Source organism: Lepidochelys kempii, chromosome 12, assembly GCF_965140285.1.
Source record: "Lepidochelys kempii isolate rLepKem1 chromosome 12, rLepKem1.hap1, whole genome shotgun sequence".
In the NCBI taxonomy this organism is placed as follows: domain Eukaryota; kingdom Metazoa; phylum Chordata; order Testudines; family Cheloniidae; genus Lepidochelys; species Lepidochelys kempii.
The window spans coordinates 7,609,401-7,630,005 of record NC_136391.1 but is presented as its reverse complement, the minus strand read 5'-3'; the positions used below and the strand labels follow the sequence as shown (position 1 = coordinate 7,630,005).

At 56.1% G+C, this 20,605-nt stretch overlaps 1 protein-coding gene across 3 annotated transcripts in view; it reads right to left on the bottom strand.

Moving 5' to 3' along the window:
- CCDC102A (coiled-coil domain containing 102A) overlaps positions 1 to 20,605 on the bottom strand; it is a 48,818-nt gene that overhangs the window by 17,171 nt on the left and 11,042 nt on the right. The window contains exons 1-5 of one of the 3 annotated variants that reach the window (XM_073307415.2): positions 12,695 to 12,773; positions 10,521 to 11,540; positions 4,880 to 5,097; positions 3,639 to 3,747; positions 2,843 to 2,959 (exon numbers count right to left, since the gene is read on the bottom strand). In XM_073307415.2, the coding sequence (XP_073163516.1) occupies positions 2,843 to 2,959; positions 3,639 to 3,747; positions 4,880 to 5,097; positions 10,521 to 11,120 (1,044 nt within the window). In that variant the 5' untranslated portion in view covers positions 11,121 to 11,540; positions 12,695 to 12,773. Of the gene's footprint in view, positions 1 to 2,842; positions 2,960 to 3,638; positions 3,748 to 4,879; positions 5,098 to 10,520; positions 11,541 to 12,694; positions 12,774 to 20,605 lie in introns of those variants that run through there. The other 2 variants (XM_073307414.2, XM_073307416.2) reach the window with 2 other exon arrangements.

The following is a 20,605-nucleotide window of genomic DNA, read 5'->3' as shown; positions in this document are numbered from 1 at the left end:
AGGTGATCCAAGTTCAAGACCCTGCTCTGCCATAGACTTCTTGCGTCTCTTAGTCTGTCTGTACAATGGGGTAAGAGCCCGGCCCTATATTAAATGCCTTGGGGTGCTCAGACAGTGGAGGGCTGTATAAGTATTTGGGCATTTGACTGGTCCCAAAATAATTGGTCAATTGAGCAGCCAAACAATGTAAAAAATGGCAGAACGATGATGTATTTTATGAGAGATAAGGCATGTGAAAGGTCATGGAAAAGGTTATGATTTGCTGAATATGGTTATCCAGTTTGTATGCATGTATCGTTCTGGCATCTGAAGTTAGGAATATTGTCTCTGCATCTATTACAAATGTGTTTACACCTGGGGAACACCCACTAGGCAGAATGCAATCAGTCTAGATGGCTGGCTGGGAAGGGCCATTAGGGACATAGGTGCCAGCTTCTACTGGGGCTGGTGGGTGCTCGACCCCTGTCTGCCCCCGGCCCTGCCCTGACTCCACTCCTGCCCCGCCCCCTCCGCCCCCATTCCAACCCCTTCCTCAAAGTCCCCGCCCCAACTCCACCCCCTCCCTGCCCCTATTCCAACTCCTTCCCCAAATCCCCGCCCCGCCCCCGCCTCTTCCCCGCCTCCTCCCCTGTGCGCGCCACGTTCCCACTCCTCCCCACTCCCTCCTAGAGCTTGCCACAGCTGTTTGGCAGCGGCAAGCTCTGGCAGGAGCGGGGACACGGCACGCTCAGGGGAGGAGGAGGTGATGTGAGGTGGGGCGGAGCGGGGCGAGGAGCTTGGCTGCCAGTGGGTGCAGAGCTCCCACTAATATTTCCCTGTGGGTGCTCCAGCCCCGGAGCACCCAAGGAGTTGGCACCTATGATTAGGGAGAACAATAGGTCTTAGAAGATGCTAATCTCCCACCAGGAAACCTTCCTGGGGAGCCTTCCCGAGGATGCTCCAAACAGCCTCTGACTCATGGCTGCTACGGCCCTACAGAGACATGTGACCTGGTACTGGACTCCATCATAGAATTTCCACTGAAAGGCATGGGAACTAAAGTAGAGACAAAGGATTCCCGCCATATGCAAAAGGTATTTTAGGCAGGGGAGTGACATCATTGTTGTTCTCCTTCACTGACTCCCTGTCCAAGATGACTGCTGGAAAAACCTGAGAAACAAGGACTGAACTGGGGGAGAAGTGCTGAACCCAGGCTAGAGGGAATTCTAGCCTGTGAAAGGAATACCTGGGGTTTTAAGAGCAAGCAAGTGAAGCTTGCCCTCAAGAATCTCTGCAAACTGCCTAAATGAACAATTAGGGTGAGAATTTGCTATTCATATTCAATTTCTTGAGTATGTCAATCTTAGATTGTGTTTTTGTTTTATTTGCTAGGTAATCTGCTTTGATCTGTTTGCTATCCCTTATAATCACTTAACACTGATCTTTTATAGTTAATAAATTTGTTTTTATTTTGTCTAAAACCAGTGTGTGGAAATCATAACTTGGGGCAGAAAGCTGTGTATATCCCTCTCCACACTGAGGGGGTGAATTTCATGAGCTTGCGCTGTCCAGTTCTCTCTGCAGCACAAGACAGTATAATTTTGGGTTTACCTTTCAAAGGGGGGTGTGCACTTGGGTAACTGGGCAGTTCTTTAGCTGAGCCTTCCCATACAGAGCGGATCTCAGCATCTGTGTGTGTGGCTGCAACTGATGTGTTCCTACCTGCATGTGTGCTGGTAAAGTGCAGTCTGAAGCCTGGGAAAGGGCTTGGCAGGTTTGCCACCGCAGTACAGTGTATAGGGAGCCCAGGCTGGTGGGTCGGGGGGGCTCAGTGGTACCCCATTTCCAGGTGGCACCCAGGGGGGGAACCCGTCACAGCCGCCTAAGGGATGTGGCTGCCTGTGACAAAGTGCTGGGAATCAGCAACTGAACCAGCACTCATGCCTCTGTTTAACCAATGAGGATTTCGGGAGGGAAAGATTAAGGAGAGGAGTTCCTGATTACCAGATCAAATTGCGGCTAGGTAGCTAGTGAGCTAATTAGCCCCTTAACAAGGAGACTGGATAAAAAGAGCACAGGAGGAAAGTGCAAGTGGGGAGAAGCACAAGAGAGGGAATGGCTAGGAGGGCCTGAAAAAAGGGAGTTCTCTGGGAAGAGACACCTTTTCAGAAGGGGTAATAAAGCCAGATAACACTGTGACAGCACTAGTGTGTACAAGGTGGTGGAGTGTGACCCTGTAAATCAGGGGTGGCCAACCGGAGCCTGAGAAGGAGCCAGAATTTACCAATGTACATTGCCAAAGAGCCACAGTAATACATCAGCAGCCCCCCAGCAGCTACCCCCACCCCCAGTGTCTCCCACCTGCCAGCAGCGCCGCTGATCAGCCCTAACCCTCCTGCCCACTGCAATCAGCTGTTTTGTGGTGTGGAGGAGGCTCGCGGGGATGGGGAGGGGTAGGAAGAGGAGCAAGGGCGCAGCAGACTCAGGGGAAGGGGCGGGGGCCTTGGGGGAAGGAGTGGGGCTGGGCCTGGGGCAGAGCTAGGGGTTGAGCAGTGAGCACCCTGGAGCTGGTGCCTATCCAAGGAGCCGCATCTTAACCACTGAGGAGCCGCATGTGGCTTCGGAACCACAGACTGGCCACCCCTGGTGTAAACAGACGACACAGTGGTATCTGCATGAGGAAAGATCTCAGAGCGCTCTGTGCAGAGCCAAGAAGACGGGAGCCACGGGTACCCCGTCACAATGCCCAATTCTCATTCATCTTCCTGCAAACTGGGCTTCCAGAGATCTTCCGGAAGCTTTGAAAATCTCAGCCATATCTGGGAGAGGCTGCATTCCTCCCGCACACCCCGCTCGCTCTCACCTCCGTGCGCAGCTCCGCCAGCTTCTTGTCCATGCTTGAGCGAGCCCCCAGCTCGTCCTCCAGGTCCTCCGAAATCCGCCCTAGTTCATCCTGGTGGAGCTCCTTCAGGATGTTTAGCTGTGGGGAGACAGACGCAGAGCGGTCACCACAGCCCCGGGGCTGTGAACCAAGCTGGCACCAAGTGGTGGGCTCACACAGAGCAGGAAACAGGAAGCAGCTTGGGACTGATTTAGACCCAGAAGGGGGCAAGGGGTTAGTTGTACCCAACGGCATTCAAATCCACTTCTCAACGGGACCCACCTGTGATGCGACAACCCGTGCTGGCAACCCTCCCTCTCCCGCACATCTGCCATGGCCTTGCGCAAATAGCGTATGCTGGTCATTGGCACCTCAGACTGGGCTCAGAGTCACTGCACATGGCAGCCAGGAACGTCCACTGCACTAACCCCGTCTGTCCCGCCCCGTGCCTTGCGGCTCAGATACTATGGGCATGGCCGGCTACATGCCTGGCCAGATTGATGGTGAGAATTCACTAGGGCAGAGCATCCTTGCAGCACGAGGAGGTTTTCCTGGAGCAGGGGCTCCCCCTAGTGGATACCAAGTACTAACGGTCGCAGGGCACGCAAGACGGAATGAAGGGTGTGATGGAAACAGCCCCCCACCACCTCGCAGCCCGGGCTGAGTTTTCGGCCGTGTCGACGGGGCGGGCCTGTGCGCGATCGCTACACACGAGCGCCCTTCGGGGCGTAAGGGGCCCCCCGCTCCTCTCCAGGGTCACAGAGCCGAGCTCGCCCACCTGCTTCAGCACTTCCTGCTTGTTTTTGTTCAGCTCCTCGTACTTGATCTTCCACTGGCTGAGCTCGCCCTCCAGCTTCTCGATGTTCTTGCTGAGCGACAGCTTGTCCCTGGAAGAGACAACAGGGAGCGGGCTCTAGCAGGGCTGAGGCAAGGACAGGCTCCAGCCGCGGGAGTGTCCAGTCCATTCCTGGAGGGGAGGGGAGGCATCTTTTGGAGGACACCTTAAAACCACAGCTCTGGCCTCTGGTGGCCACGAAAGGCTGCACTTGCCACCACAGGGTGATTCCACTGCTGCTCAGTGACTTGGGGGGGAGAGACCATTTTCTCCCACAGGCCCCAGAAAGCTTTCAGCTACATGGGCTGAGTGCTGGAGAAATCCTTTGGCTCTTAAAGCATTCAGGTAAGATCCTCAGCTGGCATAAGTCAGCCAAACTCCATTGATTTCAGTGGAGCTAGGTGGCTTGAGAGCAGCTGAGGACCTGTGTTCTGAAACTGAGCTGGGGCATCGGACAGGTGGGAGGGCCATGAGGACGAGTGACCGGGGAGGGGAGGGGTGTTTACGCAGAGAGGAGAGAGCAGGGGACAGAGTCTTGGAGGGAAGAGGTGGGGCGGGAGCAAGGCTTCGGGGGAAGAGATGACACAGGGGTGGGGCCTCATGGGGAAGGGAAGGGACGGTGCGTGGGTGGGACCTCGGGGAGAAGAGAAGGGAAGGGACGGTGCAGTGGTGGGACCTCGGGTGAAGGGAAGGGGTGGCGCGGGGGCGGGACCTTGGGGAGAAAGGGTGACAGGCAGGGCCACGGTTCTGGCGCTGGTGACCGCCCCACTTTTAGGGAGCTTCCACCGCTCTCATACTGAGTGCACTGCAGTCCAGGTGACGGGGTTAATATTTTTCCCAGACGCCTGCTTCGATGCTGGGTTTGGTTTGCACAAACCTGCCCTTTGGGTTGATCCATGTGGATTCACACCCTTTGCGTTTTGGGTGCAAATGGCTGCCCCAGTTCAAAGCAAGACTCTGGAAAGCACCAAGCGTCCCCTGATCTCAGGCTGAGACCATGGACTGGGCAGCCGGGCCACGTGGGGATGGTTTGAAGCTGGACTCAGATCCTCTCAAGAGGTTCACAAACTGTAGGGAACCTGAGGCAGGTTCCAAGTCCAGTGCTTAGCTGCCAAGGCTAAATATGAGCCCCCCCGGCCTGCCCTGGGTGAGCGGGCAGGAAGTGATGTAAGAGGAGCACTCACTCCCGCTCCTTGAGCAACACTTTCTGGGACTCATCCAGCCTCAGCTTCAGTGCAGTCACTTTGGTGGCATCTTCCTCAATGACGCTCATGTCCTCCCAGAGCAGCCGGTTCCTCTCCGGGCGGGTGAAGGACGTCCGGATGCTGACTGAGCTCCGCTGGTCCCAGCACTCGGGCCCGTCCTGTTTGCTCTTCAGGAGGTTTTCCATCAGCTCGAACTCCTGGAACGATGCGGAGGGAGAAGGAGGATCGTCAACAGCACGACCACGCTCCCGAGTCGTTCGGGTTTTCAAACATCCAGGATAGATCCTGCGATAGACACAGCCACCCAGGCACTTCCTTCCCACCTCCCCAATAGTCTGTCTCCTCGGGCCACCTTAGCCCAGCTCCTACCCGTCTGGCCCTGGCAAGCCCCTTTTCTGAAAGAATTGGCCCACCAAGGTCCTTGCTCAACTGGGTCAATGCCTCCCGCAGTGTAGGAAACCCAAGGCCAAAGGAATATGGGCACCAGGCTGCAGGGGGACATGTGGGCTGTGCTAATACCAGGGATATAAATAGTGCTTTGGGGGCCAGATCCTCAGCAGGTGGAAATGGGGGCGGCTCCACTGAAGTCAGTTGAGCGACATCAGTTTACACCAGCTGAGGATCTGGCTCCATTTCTTCAAAGCACCAGTGATCGCATGAATCCTCCCAACCACCCGGGCCAGGTAAGTCCCATCCCTGGTTTATAGCTGGGGTCCACAGATGTCACCTCTGGGACTTACCCAAGGCCAGTGAGGGAGTCAAGTGTCCAAGGAGGGGGTCAGCACTCAGGAGTTCCTGCTCCTACACTCCAGCAACTGGGCCACACCACGAGGAAACACTTTCATCCTTGCCTGCTATACGTAGTGGCCTATAACCCTTTCCCCCCCACCTCCCCCCAAATCTTTTGGGCTGACATTTTGTCATGCTTCCCCTGCCAAGAGATGGACTTCTTTTCTTCTTAGAAAGGTTAAAAAAACAGTTTTTAAAGTATCTGACCATGAAACACGAGAGTTCTTCAGCAATCAAGAAACATCTCAGAAGCATTTTCTGTGCTCGGGTAACCCGCAAGGTTTGGAACGAATACTTCAGACGTGGCACGCATGTAGCCTTCAGCTAAGGGGCAAAGGCCTGGTCTACGCACAAAGCTGTCCCGAGATACCCAAGGGGTGATTTTATATGTTGTTAAAACGGGGCAGCTGTGTGTGTGGACATGCCGATGTCAGCTTGAACCTTCTGGCTTCTATTGGTTTATCACGGGAACAAACTCCACAGGGTGCGTTTAAGAGAGCAGGCTGGGTCGGATGTGGAGCTGCTCTGTAATAAGTTACGAACACCGTACACGGTGTTGCCAATCTCAAGGGAACAAAACCCAGGAGTCAGATCCCCCCGAATCATGAGATTGGCCCCACAAATCATTAGACTTTTATATTATCATCAAACCATGTTTCTTCAGGCTGTCTTTTGACTGTTTAATTCCCCTCTACTCCGCCGGCTACGTGTGTCAGGTAATATCAGACTGAGAAGTCAACGCACAATTCACACCTCTCCCTGCCTGCTCATTTACCCTCTCCTCACCCAAGCTAGGGGAACTGCCATCCGTTTCCTATTACTGTCCTGACTCCCCCATGGCTTGTCCCCTTCCCCAGACCCAGCAGCACCAACTCCCTGTCTCCCCCTCTCTCCTGCCCCCCAGGCTTCTCCTCTGCCCAGATCCCGAGTCGAGACGTCCCAAGGCAGCGGGAGCCAGGGACGTGTTGTGACGGGGACCAGGCCGCTGGACCCAGCAGCAACTTTTCCCCCCATGCCTCCCTCGACTGCCTCCTGCTGCCCCAGGACCCTCTCTTTGCTTTGGGGTCATGCATGAAGACTGGGCTCAGCTGCAGGGCAGGTCTGTGTCCTCTGCCCCAAGCCCTGAAAATCAGAGGAGCTTCTTGTGCCTTCACAACAGCTCCCGCTGCAGGGCACCAAACTCTCAACATTTATATTTTGAGCACTTGTAATCCTGGAACACTGTCTTCCCCTGGCTGCTCGAAGGGACGCCTTTTCCCCACTGCTCCCCCCAGCCTGGGGGAGTGGCCATCTTATCTCCTCCATCTCCCACCCCAATCCTCCACAACCCCCCCAACCTCCCTTCCGGCCCCCCACATCCTGCTCAGCCTTGCCTTCGCACCCCACCCCCTACCTCCCCCGCTTCCCTGCACCCCGAGCTTCCCTTCTGGCCCCACATTCTCCTGTCCCCAGCCTCAGAAGGGACTGTTTATGATCATCTAGTCTGAGCTCTTGTACCAGCTTCTCCTCGCAAGCTGCCCCTATTCTAAAGTCCCCCTTGAATCTCGCCTCAACCCATCTTAATAATGGCATCGTAAGGGCCCCAGGCTGCAGGCACCATCCATTCCTTTCCCGGGGGCATGATAGACACCCAAGCAGCTCTGGCAGCCACTCCGCTGGCCTCCAGCCCTGCACACTCTATGGAGCACCCCTGCTCCTTGAGCTCACAGCCCCAGCGCCTGGGAAACCTGAATGGAAAGTGCCCAAACACGGGCATTTCTTTAACGACGCCAGCCCCGCCTAAGCCCATCTGTAGAGCTCCAAGCGCTTTACAAAGGAGGTTAGCTTCATTATCCCCATTTTACAGCTGGGAAAACTGGGGCACAGGAAGGGGAAATGACTTGCCCGAAGTGGCCAAGCAGAGAGTAGAACCCTGGTCTCCTGAGTCCCAGCCCAGTGCTCTAACCCCTAGGGCTAGTAGTTTTCAAAAAAAATTTCTGGCGACCCAGTTGAAGAAAATTGTTGATGCCCGCGACCCAGTGGAGCTGGGGCCGGGGGTCAGGGTGCGGAAGGGGGTCAGGGCTCTGGGCTGGGCATGCAGGCTCTGGGGTGGGGCTGGGGATGAGGGGTTTCGGGTGCAGGAAGGGGCTCTGGATTTGAGGGGAGGGTCTCAGGTCTGGGGCAGGGGATTGGGGCACAGGGTTGGGGGCATGAGGTTACCTCTGGTGGCTCCCAGTCAGCGGCGCAGCTGGGGAGCAGAGGCAGGCTTCCCACCTGTCCTGGCACCGCGGACCGCTCTGCGCCCTGGAAGCGGCCAGCAGCAGGTCTGGCTCCTAGGCGGAGGCACGCAAGCGGCTCTGTGTGGCTCTCGCCCGCAGGCACTGCATCTGCCCACCTCCCAGCTCCTAGGAGCGCAGAGCCGGTGCTCAGGGCGGGGGCAGCGCGCGGAGCCCTCTGGCCCCACCACCTAGGAGCCGGACCGGCTGCTGGCCACTTCCAGGGCGCAGCGTGGTGTCAGAACAGGCAGGGACTAGCCTGCCTTCGCCAGGCAGCACTGCCGACGGGACTTTTAATGGCCCGGTCGGTGTTGCTGACCAGAGCCGCCGTGACCCAGTGCCTTCCATTCTGTGACCCAGTTCTGGGTCACGACCCGCAGTTTGAAAACCACTGCACTAGGCCACATTGCCTAAAATGCATATTTTTGGATCCTGCACTGTTTGACTGTACAGAGTCCAATCAACGTATTGGCTTCACACTGTTTGAACATAAGGAAATTAAATGCAAAAACCTACGTTAACCACACGTCACGCTTGAGATTTTACATACCCAGGTGTCAGGCGATTCTAAGTTACGGTCGCCACACCCTTTGCATCTCTTGTCACATCACTCAGATCCAGAAAGGCATTCAAATGAACACCCCACCCCATACAGAATTGGAGGGGGAACGCCGGGGCAAGTTACAGTTGCTGTGGGAACTATATCGTTGAATGTTGATTTTTGCGGCTGTGCAATCATCAGCTCAACGATCCATTCAAACAGGCCTTTGCGTCTAATTCACAGCACCCTGCAAGTGCATCTCTTTTGATCCAGGCCATCTGGCCCTTTGAAGAGGGACAATCCCTATTAATTTTCTTGAGCAAAATATCTATTATTTTTCACTCTGCTTCAGCAGGAAACAATCCCAACTGAGTGCATTTCAGAGGAGTGGTAATGATTTTGTTTTTTACCCCGGATACCACTATGAATAGCTTCCAAACGTTGGCAGATGAAACCCGGCAACCCACGCATTCGTGGCAGGGGACAGCAACTGGAGATTTGCCATCCGCTATCAGTATCACAGCCCGAGGCTGCAGCACAAAAGAGGAGACAGCAATCTGACAAGCAGGACACACAGCTGGACAGCTGACCTGATCCATTTTTGTAGATCCCTCCCTGGTCTCTGGAGGAGGAAGGAACCGGGGCGGGCGGGGAGGCGGGGGTGTCTGGTAGACTAAGCAGGATGGTGGGATTAATCTAAACTCAAAGCAAGGGAGCATGCTGAGCTGTCCTGCCCCTAACTGGCCACGTGCTCTCTGTCTGCCCAAGGGTGGAAGAGAAGAACAGCCAGGATCTGTTTTGCAGAGGCACAAAACTCCAGCCTGGGGTTTCTCCTCTGGCTGCCCTTCCAGATCTCAAGATACTGTGGCCGTTTGTGTCAGCCTCCAGCTTGGAGTGGCCTCCCTTATGGGCGAGTGGGTTATGTGGATGAAGGGGGATAGTTTGGATCAGGTGTCTGCCCCCCCACCCCCGGGGACGGGCTCAGCGATACAGCCCCTGGCAGAAGGAAAACCCGGACTGGAGGTCTTGCTCATTTCGGAAGGGACTCGGGGCACAGCATTGCCTCTGGGAGAACTTCATTTCTACCCCCACCTGGAATAGGGTTTATGTTTCAGGGCTGAGACAGCACGGTGCCAGGTGCTATGAAAAATGCTAGGTGCACCTGCCATGGTGCAGACGAACCTGGAGCAGGCTCCGGGTAAAACCATTAGGAGACCTAGTCCAACACAGATTTCCTCGCCACGTGTGAGTGGACTCAGAATAATCCCCAGCCGGTGAGGATCCTGAATTTGGTCTCTCTGGCCAGCTGGGTAGAGAGGAGAATCTCAGGTGGGTCTTCTTAGCGTAGACGTGGGGCACAGACATCAAACCACCAGCTCCTCTAGCAGGGCCAGGGCTGGTCCCTGATGACCACAATGAAAATACATTTGTTCCTCGACTGGAAATGTTACAGCTTGTAAAATCCCTGCTGGTCCCACCCCAGAGCCCCCCAGCTAGCCAGGGAGGAGAGGGTCCTAGCACAGGGCTGAGCAAGGGGGAGACTGGGAGGGGAAACAGGGGACAGAACCACCAGGGCGCGCATGAGTCTAGCCTGCTTTGAAAACAAACATGCCCAGTTCTGAGAGCGAACGTCACTCTGAAGGCCTGTGGAAGCTGTTTGGGGGGCGGGGGGTTAGTAGCCAAGGAGAAGGGGCTGGTTAACTAACTGGTGATGCTGTGTTCCACACCCCCATCGCTGGCAAGGCAAAGCTTGTACACGGCTCTGTCCACAGATCTCAGGGTGCTTTACCCACAAGCTGATCATACAGACCCTCCTAGTCACAGATGGGGAAACTGAGGCACGGAGTATGGCACGGACTTGTCCAAGACCACCCAGCTGGCCAGGGCCTGAGCCCACAACAGAGCTCTGGTTCCCAGTCCAGTGCCTTGTCCACTGGATCATGCTGGGTCAACCTGCGAGCGCATCCATTTGCACATGAAGGTGCCCTGCATGCGTTGGGGGGTGATGGAAACCTGTTCCCTTCTCCCCCCTCACCTTGTTTTTACTCAGCTTATCGGAGCCCACATCCCGCACGGGTTCCTGTTCCTGGGAGCCCTCGTTCTCCTTCTCTGAGGCCACCCTGTTGTCCAGCTCCTTCTCCCGCTCCTCCTCGCCCTCCCCTTTCAGCCGCGCCACCTCCTTGCCGAGCTGCTCGTTCTCGTTCAGCACCTCCTGCCGCTCCCGCTTGAGGCTGGTCAGCTCCTTGGTCAGGGTCTCCAGCTTCTGCCGCAGCTGGCGCACCTCCTCCCGGGCCTTGTTGCGCTCCGCCCGCACCTTGCTCCACTTCTCCCGCCAGTTGGCGGTGCAGTCCGACCACCAGCGCATGGTCTTCTCCATCTGGGCCGCCCGGGCCCGCGCCTCTTCCAGCTCCCGCAGCCGGAGCTCCTCCCGGCTCTCCCAGTCCCCGTCCAGACACACGGCGCCCAGCAGGGGGAGCTGGGGCGGCCCCGGCGAGGGCGTGCCACTCTTCGGGGTGGGGGGCATGGAGTCCGGCAGGCTCATCGTCTCGGGCTGGGGGCTGCCGAGGATGTTGAGGAGGCTGGCCCTGGAGAGCTGAGGGGAGTCTGCCAGGCGCGAGCTGGTGCTTTGACTCATGGCGGCCTAAGGGCAAGCCCACCTCTCAGATTTTGGGTTACAACAAATTCTCTCTCATCTACTGCCGCTGGGCAAGCGGTGGGGACCCAGACTCGCTGTGCACAGACATGCAATGGGGAGCAGTTACAGCGTTGGATCAAGGGGAGCCCTATCTATCCCAGGTCAGAAACAGGCCAGGCATGACGGGCTGAGCAGCCAGACCCCCTCCAAAAGGTGCCTCAGACGAAGAAGGGCAGACATGATCCAGCCTCTGCTGCCTAGCCCCTGAGAGGCACAGCAGACGGCACCCCAGCGGAAGGGAAACGGCCTGCTATCTCCTCACTGAGAGGCAGCTGAGGCCCGTCATGAGCTTGCTTTCTTGCGTGGGAGACACTTTTCTTGCTGGGCTAGTTTCTCAGGCGACGAGATGATCCTGGAGCCCTGAAAGGAGGAGGAGAAAGATGAGACGTACAAACAGCTGCTTGTTCCTCAACCCAACCCAGGACTCTGCACTTCTCATCTCACACCTCAAGCTCCGGAAGCAACATCCCCAATGCCTAGCTTTGGATTGACTGAAACGGGGGCCTATTGAGGGGAAGGGCAAGACGCCACCTAGCACCAAACTGGGCATCATGGAAGAGAGGACAACTGGGAAGGGACACACTGGTGCTTTGCTGCTTCTGTATTATTAGGGTTGGAAGGGACCTCAGGAGGCATCTAGTCCAACCCCCGGCTCAGAGCAGGACCCATCCCCAACTAAATCAGCAACTAGTCACTGCTTCGGGTCTGATCCCGGCTAGCTGTTCACTAAGACCCCAGGCCAGAAGTAACTGGTGATTCTGGTTGCCTCAGGTTTTTGGAGCCCCAACTTGAGACATCTTGAAGGAGGCTGATTTCCAGAGGGTGGGTGCTCGGCCCTTTCTGAAATTATGCCCCTTTTGGGAATCTCAAACAGGGCATTCCTGATTGCTGGTCATATTTGAAAACCACATTTTCAAGCGGCTACTAAATTTGGATATCCAAAATGAGATAACTAGGGCATCATTGCGAGGAGGTTCTGAGCAACCACAACTCTGGTGGAAGCCAGTGGGAGTTGTGGGGACTCAGCTCTGCTGAACACCAGCCCCCAGGGGTCTCCAGCTGGACACCGAAGAGAGGCCCCCCAAATTGGGAGCCCCCTGGTGAACGCGTTGATCTAAACTCTCCTGGGGTTCTAATAGTATGGAATGGAATTTGGTTTTGTCTCACACTCTTCACCCCAAAGGTCTCCTGCAGCAATTTCCATAGGGATGATACCACGGTCTAGGTAAACTTTATGCTGCTTCAGCCCCGGGGCTGGCCTAGATGACCTCTTGAAGGCTCTTCACCCTATGTTTCTATGATTCTATACAGGACAACGTGACAGTATTAACATTTGCTCTCTCAGTAATTTCCGGTGTACACGTTAAAATGTGCCAACCCTGCCCACTCTGCCTGGAATCTAGACACCCAGCTGTCTCCTTTCTACCCCTTCCACCATCAACAGTAAAGATTCTCCAGTCAGAACTGAGCCTGCAATTCTACTGATGTGCAAACCAGAATAGAACCTTACTCACCTTCCCAGGCTAAGAAGAGTAAAAGTTTATGTCAATAGAGTAGACACAAAGGGAGATGATCAGTCGTAGATTTCAAGGCGGGAAGGGATCATTTTGATGATCTATTCTAGTCTGACCTCCTGCATTACACAGGCCAGAGAATTTCCCCCAGCGATTCCTGCAATGGAGGGAATTATTCTTCTCTCCAGCAACTTGTGGTTAAGCTAGAACATGTCTTGTCGAAAAGCATCCCACCTTGATTTAAAGACTCAAGTGATGGAGCATCTGCCCCACACCTTGGCGAGCTCTCTCACTACATTGCAAAAGATTTCCAATTTGAATTTGTCTCTCTTCCAGCCGTGGGATCGTGTTTTGCCTTTATCTGCTCCCTAATATCATAGATTTTTATAGATCACCATCAAGTCGCCTCTTGGCCTCCTTCTTGTTAAGCTGCTGCGTAAAGAGGTGTCTTTTCTGCACAGTCCCTTTTCTGACCCTAGCTGGAATCTCACAGTTTGCACCCATCTGCCAGAGCTTGGCCACCGAGCTGCAAAAGTTTCTTAGAAACGCCTTCGCAGAGCTTCCAGCGGCACGTGTGTTCAAGTGGAGTCGTACTACATTCCACTGTGCAGCCAGGACTGGGGGCCCAGGCCGGGAGCTGGATCGAGCTCCAGGGGGCGCAGGGAAAGGAGCACTTCGGCGAAGAATTCTCAGGGCGTGCACACGCGCACACACAGCGGGCTGGGCGAGTGAAGGCAGACGGATATAAATAGAGCAAGCGAGAGAAGCACACATGTACAGGAGGAATTGGCAACACCAAGGTGCAGTTTGGGTCTAGCAAGCCTGTCATTAGAGGCAGCCTTACAGCATCTCTGCTGGCAGGGGTGAGGCAGGGACAGAGACCTTGCTCTTTAAGGCAAGGTGGGCTGCAGCTGGCTGGCCGTGACGTGTCTCTGGAGGGTTGGGTAGCCTAGCCCATCTGGGGGCGAAAGCCTAGCTAACATGCTGGAAAGTGGATTGCTGCAGGGGGCCCCCACCAAGCAGAGATCTGTGCTTCTCTCTCTCTCTGTGGCTGGGCCCCAGGACCGGTGCGTGTATGCATGTGTGATGGGGAAGGGGGACAGGCTAACCGCAGCGAACGGAGGGGCCTTTGGAAATGGGAGTGGGGGAGGGAGGCTGGATTCACGGCCAGTTTGGAAGCATCACTCCAGCCAAATGCCGGAATCTCCCCTGACCTGGTGTGGGGGGACGCAGTTCAACATGCATGAGTGAGGCAGGGCAGGGGTCGGTGGGGCTCAGCCAGGACGCTGATCATGAACTCTCTTGCCTTCCCTCCCTCTTCACCTCTCCCAGCCGACCCCAGCCATAGTCTGGCATTGCTCTGTTTCACTGTGACCGGGCCACGGATGAAAGCAGCCCCCTTTTCCCTGGCACCGCAGGGACAGGAGCTCTCCGCGCCAACCCCCTGACGTAGGCCTGCACCCCTTTACCAAGATGCCGTGTCTCCTGCTCCCCATCTCTGGTGGCTGCCCAGGTGTAAGTTGAAAAGCTCATGGCTTCAAAGGGCCCAGAGGCCATAAACGGTCCCACCCCAGGGCCATACAGCAACCGCGCAGGGTGCCACGATCCCTTTGCAGCGCGCCGGTGCAGCAGGAAGGTCACCGGAGCGTGATCACAGGTTTGCGCCCACCGGAGGGTTGTGGAAGGGTGTCTCCTTAGGGGGGTGTCCTGCTGCGATGGGGAGGCTGGGGTCTGCCTGGGGAGAAGCCACCTGTGCGCTGAGCGACTGCTCTCGTGCAGGTCATCCTCACCCGCCCGAGGGGGCCATTTCTGCACTGCAAACCTAGGGGTAAGTGATGGGGATTGTGGTGGCTTTGTGAGCCCGCTATGAAGGGAAACAAGGATGCTAATTCCCACTACAACAGTCAATGGGCCTCACCCCTGCTCGGCCTGCTCATCCCCAGCCAATAAGTGCCCTTCACCCGGACCGCTCCACCCAGCTCACCCACTGAAAAGCTGGGGATGCCATGGGAAAACCCAGCAGCCTGCTCCAGAGAACTTGGGTCTCTCCTCATGGCTCCATCGCAGTGCGCTGCCCCCACCCAGATTCCTCATGGGGGGCACAGCTGTTGCGCAAACCTGCCCTTCCTGCAACGAGTGTACCCTTATGCTGCTCCTCACGCCCAGTTCTCCACTCTGTGCGACTCCCCAGCAAAGCCCAAGATGTGTGGTCCATGTGGCCAAGCCCTGAGGATGCCACCCATTAGCCATATTTGATCCCCTTACTATGTCCCCCGCCCCAATGTGCCCGCCGAACAGCACAGGACGGGACCCCAAGGAAGTCACTGTTCAGCAATGCCAAGTGCTGCCCCCCACCACAGTGCCCTTAGGCCGGAGCGCTCCATCTCCACAGCATCCCAGCCCTGGCCCACCCTTTATAGGGAGCAGAGTCCTCAGAGCCCCCGGGGCCACACGCTCTCTGCTCTTCCCGTAACCACCACCGCTGCCCCTCTAGGCCCCAGTCCAGCACAACCATCCCCCTGGCTGAGAAGAGATGGCCAGGAGCAAGCTTCTGTGCCATTCAGGCGAGGGGAGGGATCCAGGCTCACCCGCCCTGGGCACTGAGAGAGATGTAGTATTTATGTAGCTCTCTCAAACCCCCAGGGCAGCCTCCCTTATATTCCAGGCCCCCCCCAGCCGCCAGTTACACATGCCATTGAGGAAATCCAGCAGCAACCCCACACACCGTAAGGGCAGCTGAAGGGAGCAGAGGAAGCTCCTTGCCCTCCCTGGACAGCACTTTGTGACCCAAAGACCCTCCAGGCCACCAGGACCGAGCTCTTCCAGACCGGAACAGGGGAGGGGAGAGCGTTCCAAAGGGAAGGGGTCTTCATGGAGAATCCTAGTGTCGGCACCCCAGCTGATCTCAGCGTGCTGGGGTAACGGGCAGCCTCTCAAGCAGGGAGACCTAAGCCTCTCAGCGCTCTACAGGTCGGAGCCAACATCTTGAAGCCACCCAGAAGCCAACAGCCAGAGCAGGTCACAGAGCACTGGTCTACATACTTGCAGCAGGACAGTGCTTCCCACGTGGGCAGCGGCGCTCTGCACTAGCTCGAGTGGCTTCAAGGCACATCCCCAGGCAGAGCACATGACCGGGGCCTAGTCTCCAGGTGCCAGACAGAAGCAAGGAGCAGTTCCAGGCTCCTAGCCAGCCAGAGACAATCGCCGCCAAACTTGGCTGCAGCTCCGGGCACATGACCCCTCTCTGATCCTTGAAGCCACTTCCACTGGCTCCTCACCCCTACTTACTGAGAAAACCACAGCTGCTTCCCGCTGCCCTCAGGAATCTTGCTTCGCGTTTACAGCCAGGCCCGGAGACCAACACGCTGGAGTTTGCTGCAGAGTCCCTGGCTCCTCATCCCTCCCCGTAGCTCGCGGCACAGGCCACCGGGCCATTGCTGCGGCAACACGAGGACAGGCAGAGTCAGAGCATCGCAGCCCGGCTCCATCCGCCAGGGTCCCTCTGGTCACAGGAGGCTGGCTGCGCACATGCCCTCAGCTTGTCCTACAGCATCTTCTGGGCCAAATCCTGGCCCCAGGGGAGTCGGTGGGAATCTTGCCATTGACTGCAATGGGCGTCCATGGCATTTCCCTCAACACTAACTCACTCCTTTGCTAGCCCCACCTCCACAACTTGTTTCCATGCCCTGGCAGCACCTCACCTCCAACACAACCGCTTCTTCCTCTCCGCCCGCCCTGGCTCCCGGCGATCTGTCCAAACCACGGCTGACCAGATCCGCTTTCCCCAGGTCAGCCCGCGGAATCTCTGCACTGGCTTCCCTTCCTCTTCCTGCGCTTTGGAAAGCCGTCAGGGCTCTTCTCTCAGGTCCCCCTTTGTCACCTCCCACGCCCCAGGTCCCAGCTGCGCCCCTCTCCTCGCTGCTCCCAGCGTCTCCTTCTCCCATGCTTGACTTCGTGCCTCCATCCCAAGGCCAGCAGGAACAGGCCAGATCCTCAGCCAGTGTAAATTGGATTGGCCCCAGTGAAGTCTACAGAGGGAAGCGAAGTCAACAGGTTCACACCACCTGAGGGTCGATGCCGATGGTCTGTGCTGTACGTCTGTGCTCCCTTACCTGCAGCATCCAGTTCCGGCGCCAGATGACTAATGACCATCGGCTTTCCCCAGCATCTTCTTTCCTTTACCTCCCTGCCTTTCTCCCCAGTTTGCTCTTCCCCTCTATTCCCCTCTCTCACCCCCTTCTATTCTGCATACTGCCTCATCACCATGGCATCTGAGCCCCCTTCCCCGCCCCCTTCTACTTTCACCATCTCTTTGCTCACGCCTTGGCCATAAAGTTCTTTTACAGAGTTCAGCTGAACCAGGCTCTTGTATGTGGCTTTCACCCTGCCCCCCGCTCCCTCTCTCCCCCTCCCCGTCTTCCACCGCCCCCAGGATGCCATGGGAGGGGCTGCTAGGGAAGGGTGCCCTTGTTAAGTCTGAGGGCATAAATCACTAGAGGTAATAGAGCAAGGAAGGGGCAGCCGGAGGGCGAATAGGCCTCATTCAGAGAGTGGAGATGGCAGCAGATGGCTGCGGAGGGAATTGCAATAAAAATGAAGCCATATTCTCCCTAACAGGAATGTGCCCGAGGAACATCAAAGCCAGGGATCTCCTCAGAGCAGGGAACGTGGCTCGCCAGGGCACTCACGCAGGGAATGCTGAGGGGAGCCAATCTGGGCTTACTAGCCTGTGGGTTCAGAGGCTGGGAGAGCGACTTCTGGCATGAGTGGATCTTCGACACTCAGATGTTGGGCACACGGATCCAGACGCTACATCCAGACTCGGGGGCTGAGTGCGAATCCTGCCACTAGTGGCCCAGGGGATGGATACGCCTGCTCACAGCATCTGGATACCGGTGCTCCAGTGTGGATCCCTCACCAAGCATTTACAAACCAGGCTATTGCTGACATGCCCCAAGCTGCTCTAGCTGGCGGTTACACAGTAATGCTCAGAACAGCCAAAGGTTCATCTGTCTCCACCTCCCTCCCTCGCTGCCCCTGGCAGGCCCTCTGATCTCTGTCATCCCTAGGCAGAGTGGGCTGCACTCCCCTGCCAGCCCAGCGGCCAGGCACACCGAGCACCTGACTGTGCTCACACCGCAGAGCCGGTCCCAGTCCCGGGCTGGGGGCTGGCGAGCTGTTTGAGGGATGAGACACCACCTGCAGGACACCCCAAATGCTGGCCACAGTGCCTCGTCCAGGGAGAGGAACCCGCAACTTACCTGCAGGAGCTCTGCTCCAGCCTACCCCCTCTCCCCTTCTCACCCACTTCAAACACTTCAGTAAGTTACTAATTAATTCATTAACTCCTCCCTCTCCCCAGCTCTCCAGAACAGCTGTCACAGTACGGTCTGCCTTTGTCCAAAGAACAAACCCAGATAAACTCTCCTAACCTCTGACCCCCGCTCTCCCCACCCCATTAAAGCCGGGCATCTGGCCACTCCCACAGCAACCATCCCCAAACTAACTCTATGCCCTCACCTATGACTCGTGCAATGAGCTTGGGGGTTCTCTGCTCAGCTTCTCCCCCAAGGTCCTGTCCTGCTCCCCCTGAGACCAATGGGGCTTCTGCCTTCAGTGGGAGAACGGGATGAAAGCCCAAAGGCAAGGGCACAAGGATAAGGCTTTTCCTTATTTATAACAGGTACATTGCCTTGTCATTCAAGGATCTCAAAGCGCTTTGCACATCCCCTGAGGGACAGCTAAGGTCACCAAGCCCCACAAGGTCTAGGGAGATTATCTGCCTAGTGCATCCTAATTATCGGATCTCTGGATTGCCCCATCATCCTTGGTGTTGCCCAGATAGCTCACACAAGTTGATGCTACATCTTTATCCCTATTCTACAGCTGGGGAAGCAGAGGGTGAGGATGATTTGCCCTGGACAACCCAGCAGGTGAGTGGCAGAGCCAGGAGAGCCAGCACATATGGCACCTGTCACTGCAGCGTCTGAGTGCATCTCACAGAATGTAGGCCAAGAGCCTCACACATCCCCCAAACTAGGAAGAGAACCCAGGAGTTCGGTCTCTTGGGGCCTGCTCTGTGATTGATGACGGAGCGGGAAATAATGATCTCGGAAACATGTACAGCCTCATCCCACCCTGAGGAGCGCAAAGCCCATTACAGATGATAAGGAACCACGTTTCCCTACCCGCTGATGCATTGGGCATTATGATCCCTATCGTAATGGGGAGGAAATAGAGGCACAGAAGGGGGGAAATGACAGCCGAGGGTGACGTGAAGATACCGTGCAGCTTGTGCAGGGAGAGGACACGGGGTTTAAATCAAACATCCCGTTTCCTGCCCCACGTCAGCGCAAACATTCAGCTCGCTAACTAAATCCAACATGCCAGCAGCAGATGGGAGTTTGTGGTAATGCCCTATGAAGGGATGAGCGTCTGCTGTAGATTAATGCTTAGGACTGTAGTCAAACAATGGAGGGCGCAGGAGGAACATGCGTGTGTCTATGGCATATTATCCTAATTGTACAGTGGGGGAAACTGAGGCAGAGAAAGGCAAAAAAACGGGCCCAGGGTGAGGCAGGGAGTCAGTGGCAGGGTCAGGAAAAGAACCCAGGTCTCGTGAATCCCCCCGAGACAACGCAACCTGTCTCATGAGGGCATGTAAGTGAGCATGCGTTGCATGGCGGAGGGGAGCAGACGAGTACTCCAGGAGGAAGCCAGGCGGGAGAGGGAGCTGGAGAAGGTTCGAGGTAGAAGCTCTGTAGTGAAGCTGAGACTGGGAGACAGCGGAGTTTTAGGGATAATGGGAAAGATTTCCAAAGGTAGTTAGGCACCTTATTCCTATTGAAAGTCAATGGGCATTAGGCACCTATGTTCCATTGGGGCCACTGAATATCTCCCCAACACAATTTTCCTGATTCTAACAGAGCAACTTGTTCCGTCCTGGAAGAAAGCGACTCTCTCTGGGAAATCTGCCGGTGCCGTACAGTAGGTGGGGAACCACTTTTTGGCTTGGTGGACAAGAAAAAGAGATGAGCATGTTGGAACAAGCTGAAGCTACTAGAGAGGGTTACAGCAAAGATTAGCAGGACCATCAGAGGAGCTGGGATTCCCACAACAGAGAGCAAGCCAGATGTTCTAACACCTGCAAGCTTCACTTCACAGCTGGAAATTAACACCGACGGTGCACTTACTGTATAGTCAGGGCCTATTTAGATTGGAAGCTCTTTGGGGCAGGGACTGTCACTTCATTATATGTCGGGAAAGGGCCTAGTTCCACGGGCCCTGGATCCCTGCTTGAAGCCTACAGGCACAACCATAATAAATAGCAATAATTCACAACGTCCCCTGGCAGGATACATTGCTGTTGCCAACTCTCGGGGAGCTAATTTTTAAAGCCCCAGCTTCTGGAGTCCTTGGGAATCTCAGCTTTCCATTTATAAAAAAGAGAGAAAGGTTCTAGCTCTCATGGTTGCGGAAAAAAACATAAAGGGATGAGATGGAAAGCCCCAGAATGGGGCAGCTTCTCTGTTGCACTGCAGTAACAATGTACAACCCTGGGGAGAGAAGGGAGGGGAGAGAGGCAGAAGATGTGTGTGTGTGGGGCACACGTGTGTATACAAGGGGATGAATTGGGGGGGGGGGGAGGAAGCCCATTGGAAGCCTCTCTTGGAATGGTTCTGCAGTGGATCAAAGCCCAAAACCACAACATAGTTTCCTCCTTGATACTCGACTTGGGGAAGAGGCAAGGGCGCTCTCCCAATGTTTCCACTAGAGCCGTTAATCCCATCACTAAAGCTGGAGTGGGGCTGGGGGGAGGAGGGCGGGCAGTCTGGCTGGCTCTGGCTCTTCCTCCTGGCTCTGGGCTCCATCCCTGCGCGGAGGGGGAAGCGAGCTACCCGCAATTCACAC